The sequence below is a fragment of the Schistocerca americana genome, chromosome 3 (genome assembly GCF_021461395.2).
Source record: "Schistocerca americana isolate TAMUIC-IGC-003095 chromosome 3, iqSchAmer2.1, whole genome shotgun sequence".
Taxonomy (NCBI): Eukaryota; Metazoa; Arthropoda; class Insecta; order Orthoptera; family Acrididae; genus Schistocerca; species Schistocerca americana.
In genome coordinates this window covers 226,058,855-226,069,818 of record NC_060121.1, presented here as the reverse complement: position 1 = coordinate 226,069,818, position 10,964 = coordinate 226,058,855, and the positions used below count along the sequence as shown (strand labels likewise).

At 39.8% G+C, this 10,964-nt stretch overlaps 1 protein-coding gene across 1 annotated transcript in view; it reads left to right on the top strand.

The window, feature by feature from the left end:
* Positions 1-10,964, top strand: part of LOC124605988 (transcriptional regulator ATRX homolog) — a 493,634-nt gene that overhangs the window by 244,412 nt on the left and 238,258 nt on the right. Inside the window, exon 20 of the mRNA XM_047137952.1 lies at positions 2,058-2,174. Coding sequence (XP_046993908.1) covers positions 2,058-2,174 — 117 coding nt within the window. The remainder of the gene's footprint in view (positions 1-2,057; positions 2,175-10,964) is intronic.

Sequence of the window (10,964 nt, the reverse complement as noted above, 5' to 3'; positions counted from 1 at the left end):
GATGTCATGTTGGAGTTCTCTTGTTGCTGCTTGTTTGTCCTGTGGAACTGCAGGCCGGCATGTACTGTTTTGTCAAGTTGATTCAAAGGTTCACTGCAAATACCCAAACAACCATTTATTTATGTCTCAGTAAGATATAAGATTCTCTTAGAGTTGTAATCCTGTTGCTGACAGATTGTGATATGTTTTTACTTACAATTAGTGTAGTATGAACATCCCAAACATTGTTCGATTATCTCTGAAAAGATCCCAGCAACACTCATGTGTTGATTGTGCCTCATAAGATTCTGGATGCCAACAATGTAGTCAGAAGTTACTCACTGTATGAGACAACTTTGTGAGCTTTGGTTTTTACATTATCTTTCACTTTGGAGAATGTTTTGGCACATCCATTCATTTGGGTCTTTAACACATCATTAGGTACACTAGATCCACTGTGCGTCTCTGTAGAAGGTGTATTAATGGTTTTGGTTGAAGGTAGGGCACAAAGGTAACCTTTATGTGGGTATTCAATGCTCAAAGGATCATATGTTGTGAGAAAGTGCAGTGGCATATCTCAGTTGTAAGTATTTAAAGCTAAAAAGAGATATTCGATGGTTATTGGGGACAAAGGACTTACAGTGGTTAATTTCACCCTGTAAGGGTAGAAACTTAAATGAAATTAATGCAAGATAAGCTGTGATGAATTAAATTGTGAGTATTATTGACTGTGGATTGGGTAAAATCGATTATGACAGACCACTGTTCACGCATCTACTGTGACTTTTACATTAGGTTATTAACCTATAGATGACAAAAAAATGGGATAAGGCAGTTGAAATGCAGTGTGTAAGAACAGCTTCCGCATAATGGACATGTGCTAAGATTAGTTCATTTACAAGGTGTCTTGAAGATTTATTTGAATAAAAACTTAAAAGATCATATCTGTAGGTAACTGTCACTAATAATTGTTATTAAAAGATCACTAGTGGCTTCATGGACTTCATTATATTTTTTATGTTTGTACTGATAATTTTTATAGATACTGGGATAATTTAATTGGCATTGTAATATTTGTGTGTTCCATATAAAAAAACCATGATGCACAATTGAAGATCATTGCAATTAACATCAGCATGGTACACATCTGAGTGAATCAGATATATCTCTGACAGTTGTGCATTGCCTCGCATAATATATGATTAAAACAAGATCATGTCTTTAGTTGTTTCATTTCTGTGATTTTATCATAAAAGGGGGAATATGTATTCACATGTTGGACAACTTCATCACTTGGGATTCTGGATTCCTAATCAATGCAGCACTATCTTGTGCTTTCTACCATCAGATCACAACAAGCAAACGCAGATTTCTGACAGCATGTCTATTGCAATATAGGGAAATACATGACAGCCAATTTTGACATCTCTGTCAACAGCACTAGTGTTCCTGCTGATAGGATGTAATTCTAGGCGGGAGTTATCAACACATTATTTTCTCTAAGGTGGTAGCAACACTATTGTGATTGTGGACTTTAAATTTGACCTCCGTAAGAATACCCCTGCAGTCTAGACAATGGCTGTTGCTACTTGCTGGCAGTCCCCAGCAGCAATTCTAGGAAGTTGTGAGGCAGCTGTCTCAATGAAATCTTGCAGGATTTACACAAGGTGTTCAGACAGCAGGCCTAATAACTGTGTATTCAACTTTATAAATGTGATTAAAGGCTGTTTTGGGCAGGCAAATAAATTTATTTTGTATCTATATTTGTTTTATGAGACCATTTATTGTGGTTATTACATGAAACTTACTGTGTCCTTATTGTACCTTTTGTTTGGCTGAAGTTATGGAAACTCTTTGTCCTGTCACATTTTCATGTCTTATCAGTTTCCTCAAAAGCTTAACAGTTAGACCGACAGAGATAAATATGGTGCAATATAAAGACATATGTTCTTGGTGTGGTGATCATCTTTATTTTACACTGTATAATGTAATAACCCTTTTCTCTCATTAATATATTATGCACACTACATCATTATTTGTGTCAGACTTTTAACTGTTCACTTTGTAATTCGATATAGGTCAAAGGTGTGAAGTTCATGTGGGATACCTGCTTCGAGTCAGTCGAGCAAATAAAAGAGAGTAAAGGAACTGGTTGCATCTTGGCTCATTGCATGGGACTTGGAAAGAGTTTACAGGTAACCGTACAGTTTTTTTCCCCCCCCTCTCCTGCTGAAAAATATTTTGTTACTTTACTATCTGTCACGAGATGTTAAGTGTCTGATATCTTCCTGCCCACTCCCACCTATCTTCAGTTACAGTTAGAATTGTATTTAGTAATAGTTCATAGATAAAGATCCGCTTGGCCGTTATTGTACTTTGTGTGATACTACTTGACAGCGGATATGAATAAAAGTAGAGCTTGTGACAATTTGATGGAATTGTGTGGTAATTCGACAGAATTGTGAATGTCACAGTTACAAGAAAGACATGCTAAATGTAAGATAAACAGAACAGGAGAAGAAAGATAAACATGTGTCACAGCCACCAAAGTACTTTAAAATACATGTAGCACTTCGTATAAATCTTCATTAAAGGAAAAACCATTGTGACTGCAAAATTATGTAGCAGTTTCAAGTTGTGTGGCAGTTCACCTTTCGTCACTTGTTTTCTTGTATTCATTTTCTTCCTATTTTTCTGAAGCACTCTGCTTAACCCGTTAAGTGGGTAGCTTGCATGCGTGCGCCTCTTCCGCAGTGGGTAATATGCACCAGCACGCCCACGCGCGGTAGTGCTGCCTACTGTTCTCGTGCATAAAAGTTTTCCTTCAGGTTTTCGCTGTTGAATTTAAATTGATGTTCGGTGGAAAGGAACAAAATATATTGGAGAAGTTAACAAAACTGTGTTTTCACAATACCACAAGTTGTTTTCAGTGTGAAACATTTTAAAAGAAGGTGCTGCACACAAGGAAACTCCGCATTCCGCACACCAGTATGAAGTCTCTTTGCGAAGGCCTTTTCTCGTGCACACCACACACCTCCTTGTTAGTCTTTTCTTTGTTGTGGGCGGCAGAAGGTCTAGAAAATGCCTGGGTGTAAGGCGTGTTGCTTTCGGTGTTCTAGGTGGACGTCCTACTGATATCCCTTTTTGGTGGTGAATATTTGGTCAACTGTTCGCCAAGACTAATCATGAAGCACATTCTACTTTGTTCGCCACTATACTTCTTGTACAGTACGTATGCATTGAAGCATGCAATGTCCAATAAGTGGCGGAAAAGCTTCTGATAGTATTTTTTCAGCCTGCTCCTGGCCGTCTGGTAGCTTTTAACTGAGAATCGCACCTATCCACACACCCCATATTCTTCAACATGTGGCTTTTGTACTATTCCCTTCTTCGCGTTTACATTTAAAAATGTATCATCATAAGGTGTTGACCATAACAACATCTCTTTTGTCTTCCCATTTCAGTACCATCTTTTTGCTTCTGTGCCCTGTTATGTACTCCCCTTTCTTCAGTTTTTACGAAGTCAGGGAACCCCTTCCAGTCTTGCCGTATTGTGCCGACATCATCAGTGTTATTGCTGGTTAGTTTGCCCACCAAATCTGGACTGGTGTACCGGTTGTCAAGATAAATGCAGTTTCCTTTCCCGAGTAGATCGTGTGCAAGCTCCAAAACAATTCGAGAGGTTATTTTTTCATCTGACAGCAAAGGACCAGGAAGAACAGTTGAACGGAATGGACAGTATCTTGAGAGGAGGATATAAGATGAACATCCACAAAAGTAAAACGGATAATGGAATGTAGTCGAATTAAGTTGGGTGATGCTGAGGGAATTAGATTAGGAAATGAGACGCTTAAAGTAGTAAATGAGTTTTGCTATTTGGGGAGCAAAATAACTGATGGTGGTGAAAGTAGAGAGGATATAAAACGCAGACTGGCAGTGGCAAGGAAAGCGTTTCTGAAGAAGAGAAATTTGTTAACATCGAGTATGGATTTCAGTGTCCGGAAGTCGTTTCTGAAAGTATTTGTATGAAGTGTATGGAAGTGAAACGTGGACGATAAATGGATTAGACAAGAAGAGAATAGAAGCTTTCGAAGTGTGGTGCTACAGAAGAATGCTGAAGATTAGATGGGTAGATCACATAACTAATGAGGAGGTACTGAATAGAATTGGAGAGAAGAGAAATTTGTGGCACAACTTGACTAGAAGAAGGGATTGGTTGGTAGGGCATATTCTGAGGCATCAAGGGATCACCAATTTGGTATTGGAGGGTAAAAATCGTAGAGGGAGACCAAGAGATGAATACACTAAACAGATTCAGAAGGATGTAGGTTGCAGTAGGTACTGGGAGATGATGAAGCTTGCACAGGATAGAGTAGCGTGGAGAGCTGCATCAAACCAGTCTCTGGACTGAAGACCACAACAACAACACTGGCTACCATAATTAGTGTCCTTGCCAGTATAAACAATAAAGTCTCATACATACCCGGAGCTGCTTTCACAGAGTTTGTCCAATTTGATGCCATATCTGCTATGCTTTGATGGAATATATTGCCTCCATCCAAGCTGTCCTTTCCAGGGCAACAATGGTTCATCAAAGGTGATGTTCCTTTCTGGCACGTATACTGATCTGAATTTACGCCGCAGATTCTCCATAATGGGGTGAATTGTGATCAGTTTTCCACTGATAGTGCCTAGTGGGTCATGCGAGGTATTGTCAGCAAAGTGGAGGAATTTCAGTTAAAGATGAAACCTCTTATCACTCATCAGTTTCCTGAAGAAATATGTTTCAACTGATTCTCTCTTTGAAAAGTACATCTTGTGGTCTGGTTTGTAAAGAATTCCTTGAAGTATAAGCATTCCAATAAGTGCTTTTACCTTGTCATGTGTAGTATCCTGCCAACTGCGAACCCTGGAGCATGGTGCTAAATTGGGATGAGAAGCTAGGAACTGTTCTGCATATAAGTTCGTCTGTTCAGCTATTATTGTGCACAAAGCATCATCCACAAAACACACAAAACAACTCATCACATCATATTGTTTTAGAGCCACAACTGTACCACTACTACCACCCTACAAATATTGATTACAAACTGAACTAGCACGCACAAATGCCTTAGGTACCACCTGCTGCAGTAGTGTTTCGTCATCAGATGTTTCTGAATTGAAGTCACTTTCACTAGCCTCAACATGCATATCTTGAAAACTTTCATAACTGTCAGTGGAGTTATCATCACTTTCTAAACGCAACTGCTCAATCTCCGCATCTGATAAACAGTTTCTTTTCGCTATTGCAAAAGATCACTCACTAACATGGCGGTAAACACAGACAAAAAAAGATGCGCTGTTGGAGCTGCTTCACTGGACGTATACTGTCGACATGGTCTCTAGTGGACAATGTTATAACTGGCCTAGAACACGCTGTGTTGCCTGACAAGAGCTGCCATCTAGTGGATGAAGCTCAACTAATACCACACTGTCAACGGCAGGCTGATAACTTGTCATTCTCACTGGCTACTAGCCACAGAACCCAGTGGACAGATATATCGGAACCCACTGTGAATTATCAGAGTGTGGATGGATATATCCATCATGCCCACTTAAAGGGTTAATTAACTATCTCTTAGCGAATCAGGAGTCCAGAAATACTCTAATTTTGACAAAATATATTTTTTCATTATTGAAGAGAATAATACCATGAAATATCCTCTAGTGTCAGAATTTAGTGTTCAACTCCTTCAGTTGCACACCTACTCCAGAGATATCTATTACTGTGTTCCATATGGATGATCACATGATGATCTGCCTGCATTAATGATTTTTCAAACACGAAATTTAACTTCAGCTTTCCTTTTGCTTTGTTCTACTGCTCCAACAGACAATTCAGTGACTGAATGGATAGAAGCCTTCGACACATTCAGCGATTTTATATAGGATCAGTATTTTCTTGGGTTCTCAGAATGACCACTTGCTAAGGTATGTAGCAAGTTAATATTCTATATTTTGTAAAAGGTGATCTACACCTGCACGCATCAGATTTTGTCTACAATTTTAGGCAGGATGATGATGCTCGCACCATGTGCTATGATGCTCACATTAGCACTGGCTTAGGCTGGCTTATATGCCAGGGTCTGGCATTATTTTGTCAGAGGTCATATTTGAGAACCAGTGCCCTCTCAGCAGAAGTGCCGTGGCAGTCGATAGTAATGTTGCACCAGCTACTCAGTTTCCATGAGAGTGTCAAATGGTACCAATACATCTCTTTTTGAGAATAGCATTGGTGAGAAGCAGATAATGTCTTGGAGGCATATGCAATAGGGCGCTCGGTGCCATCAGGGTACTAAAGGGAGAGGAGTGCACCAATACTATGGGGGTCATTTCCATTTCTACTATTAGAGGTGAACCAGGGGTGCACATCATTAAACATAGTGCCCACTTCAGGCAATATTTTAAATCCTGGAATGGTTGGTCACATCAAGGTGACCATTCGATATGTGTACCTTGGCATCATAGCTGGTTCAGTGGGTGAGAAGGTCCCAATAGGTTTGCAGTAAATTGGCCTTAATACTTGATTATGCCAAAGATACTTGTCAGTCTTTGACCCCCTTTTTTTTGGGTGGGGGGGGGGGGGCATTTTATTGATTGTCATAATATAAGCCCTCATTTGTTCCATTTCATTTGCTGAATTTAAACCCTAAATATGTCAAGAAAAGTTGCATGGAAGAACACTTGCGCATCTTGATTTTAAGTCCTCTTGTTCGTCTCTGGAACAAAAGCTCAAGGTTGTGAAGGTGATTCTCTGGTGTTGCATCTGTGGCAAAATATTGTCAGGGGATGCAGAGTTGGGAATTCCCTGTAGTAGTTGATCTATAAAACACTGAAATATGGGGTAGGGTCTGAAGGGATCCCAAAAGGTAACATTTGTAACAGTAAAGGCATATGGTACGTAAGTTTGTGGTGCTCCATCCAATGGGATTTGAAAATATCCTGTTGCACAGCAAGCTACACTGCCGATATAAAACCCCATAATACATGCAATGAGTTATAGCTTCACTGCGACAGATAGTCTTGTGTGAACCAGTCTCACCTCCAGCCATGCTGAGTTGCTTCACTACAGTCCAAACAACAAAATATTACACAATTATTATAAATTCCAGCTTCGTCATATAAGAGATGGGGTAGAACTTGGTACAACATTTTGTTATGTCAATAGCTAAAAAAGCTAGCGTAGCTAGCTGAAATTAACAAAGTTCAGCCTCCTATCTACAGTACTCTTAGATATGCACAAAATCACACAAAACACAGATTGTAGAATATCTATGAACAAGTAACTTCCTGACAAGTTCAAACATGATAAAACATCTGTGATTACTGGTTTCGACAAAACTAAAGTCGCCATCATCGGTTGGACACATACAGGTCCTAAGATCCGATGATGACAGCTTTAGTTTCGCCGAAACTGGTAATCATGGAATAAAAAGAATTCCTGTGATCTTGGCTACCAGTTTATTGTTTTCAAGCATCTAGATCACTCCCACATGAGCAGAATGTGCTCCCTACAAAAAAGTTAAAAAATATTGGATAAAAGTTTGTGAAGAAGTTTAACTATGTATCTAGCCTTTTAACAACAATGCAACAAATAGTTTTTACATTCAGTTTTACATAATAATTTTTATCTTTATTGACACTATGGTTTATGTTAAACAATGCCAATTTCATGAGAAGGAAAGTTGCTACTCACCATATAGCAGAGATGGTGAGTCACAGATAGGCTTAACAAAAAAATCTGTCACAATTAAAGCTTTCAGCCATTAAGGCCTACATCTACGTGGACACACAAACGTGTGTGTGTGTGTGTGTGTGTGTGTGTGTGTGTGTGTGTGTGTGTGTGTGTGTGTGTGTATTGTTGACAAAGGTCGTAATGGCCGAAAGCTTTAATTGTGAGAGTATTTTTGTTGTGTCTTTCTACAACTGAGCATCTCTGCTATTTGGTGAGTAGCAACTTCCCTTCTCATAATATTGTTACATTCCATCTTGTATTTTCCATTGTTTGAATAATGCCAACATAGTGAACGAAGGAATAAGTGTGGCATGTGTATGATATGCAGATGTTTGCAAATGTAAGTTCCAGAATTTATAAGAGAGTGGCAGTGTGGATCTGTACTGTGTATATGAGTCATGTACATCGGGGAAATTATGACTTGTAAGAGACCAGTACTGTGGAGGCAAACGTATTTCAGCAATTCAGATGCTTAAAGAGGGAGGGGATTCACTTGCATTTATTTGTTTGTATGAAACATAGTATTTAGTAATACATGGGAGGGTGTAGATCAAAATTGAGAGCTGATTGGTTACATGGGGATTCAGCCAATCAGAAGAGCGTGATTTTGCAAGTGCTAGGTCTGTGAGTAAAATTGTGATTGTGAGCCTGGAGGACTCACTGCTCAGCTGCTATGACAGTGGGACGTGTTTCACCAAGCTCTGTAAAATTGTATTAATTTTGAGTTAAGTGATAACTCAACTTACCAGAAAGTGTTAAAGTACAAGTGGAAATGATGATTGTGCAAATTCTGGATCTTTTCTATGCAAACTGTGAAATTATTTTGAATAGCTAAATTCTGTGTGGCGTGCTGTGCAATTGTAACTGAGAACTTATTGTCCAAAGGGAACATTTGCAAAGTGTAGTGCAAGCATTCGAACTATATAAAATCCTTGTGTATTTTCAGGATAAGGACAGATTGGAAACCTTAAACTGGCTATGTAAGAGTCATTATGTTGTACGTGTCGAAGTCACATTGCAAACTGTATACAGCTAGATCTGGAACTTTAAATCTTTTTGCACCCTATGAACACATTTAGTGGAGCTAAGTTTGCTTACAGCCTTTTTAGCCAAGTACTTCGTATGTGGTTCCAGAGTAGGTGAGCATCTACAAAAGAATTCAGCAAAGGTGAGTGAACGTTCGTATGTAGGGGAACAAACCACATCATTGCAATGCTTCTGCAATGTCAGTTTTACTGAATAAAGTGCAAAGAGTTTATTTGGGTTTCAGTAGATGATAAATTTCTGCTTGAGGCGGTGCATTGGTCGTTTCCTTGAAATTGCCATGAAGTCTCAAGGTACCATTGGGTTTGCATACTGTTACTAAAGGAGTGGCCAGCTCTGTTTTGAGGAAATTATTAAGAACCAAAAGCCATGCAGGCTTTGAAAAAACACAGAGTTGCCATCACTTTATGGCTTCAAAATCAATTTTCTTCTGTAGGCCAGGGTAAAAAATTTGAGCATATTTATCACAGACAGTTTTTAAGATGGCACAAGACCCTTTGAATTGCGTGATGTGCATTGTCTTGTGAACTGTAAAAGCAAAACAGAGGAAAGAGTCTGTCCCAAAATGTCCACTTTGGGGTCAGCTACCACCAAAAAATTTACTCTATGAATGATTTTGTTACCCAAAAGTTGGTTATGATGCAAAAGCTGTGGTGTCTAAAAGTAACTTCACAGGGTGTTTGTCAATGAACACAGCCAACTGCATTTTAAGAAATTGGAAATTGACATTTCTGTAGATTGCTCACTCTCTTGCTTCGCTTTCATAGGTTTGGGTGTGTATCAAGTGAGACTTCTAAAACATACCTCTTTTAACTGTCGCATTTAGGCACACCTGTGGCAAGTTGTGTGCTGAGGTGGCCATGCACTGTATGTATTGTGAAGGAAACAAAATTTACAGCTGTGCAACGGTGCCTATGCTGATGTGGGCCCTAACAGCTTTTTAGAGGGCTTCCCTGACCACAGAGAAGGTGGGGCCCCACCAAAGATGGTGTGACATCCCCCAAGACTAGTGCCAGAGTGCCAACATCAGCTAAAAGATAACACAATATGTACACCAAATAATTGAGATACATGTGATGTTGAAACTCTTGTAGGGCATTCTGTGGTGCTGAGTTACATTCTACATTGATGTATTTTCTGTGCATGGATGGATCGAGATTATGACTCAGACAGGATGAGGGCATTGTGGAGCATCAGGATTTGTTGAAAAGACAAAGCCAGAAGTGTTTAGATCACTGACTGGAGTTTATTGCTCAATCTCCTACTACTAAGGGATACAAGAAAATAAACACTATGGCTTGACAGGAGACTGCCACAGTCTGATGGTCATACTACCTGGAAAGAGTAGCAGTAGAACATGCCTGGTTGAGATGTGAGCTGGTGGACAAGAATGTTACTCTGTGATACAGACATGCTCTCGCCAGTCCGTTCCCTGTCCCCCCACGTGAACATTCCCAGCCACCTGATTGACTGGCAGGAGGTACTTTGGACACATCCCTCTGTTAGCAGTGCTTTGCAGTAGCATCCCCTGTCAGCAGTATCCACTGTGGGTGTAATGTTTGTGTGGGCTGAGCATGAGTAGGTGTGGTATCTAGAAACATCTGGTATTCACTGGCCCAAGTTCAGCAATAGCTCGACTGCAAGATGTTGCTGACTATATCAGAAATCCAAAGGAAGAAATAAAATTAAAAAAATTTGAAGTCCAGTAACTCAGTCTGACTGCTCACCATGCTGACACCCTCCCCCTTCCGGTTGATGGCAAGTGTTGAATGACTTCCTTGGAAAGATTATGCGACATTTGACAGTGGTTTTAATCTATGGAAGGATGCTTTTTAAAATTGAAAAACCTTTGAAATGACACAAGGGCCAAAGCTTTCGGCTGTAGAATTTAAGAAAATGTATTTACAATGAGTCATATTCAGGTTGGTCACATTACCAAACAGAGAAGAGAGAAAGAGGAGCTTTTTCGAATTGTGCTGATGCGGTGCGATCGGAGTGAAGGTGACACCAGGCGTGGCAGCAGTGGACAGAGCCTCTGAGCATAGCACAGGGCTGCTGAGGGGCATGAGTCAGACAGTGGCTAGACTGGCTCACTGGCAACGACTGTAGTCGGAATCAACCAGGAGGGTTGGCAAGTACAGTGATCAGGTCTCATCGTTTTTTT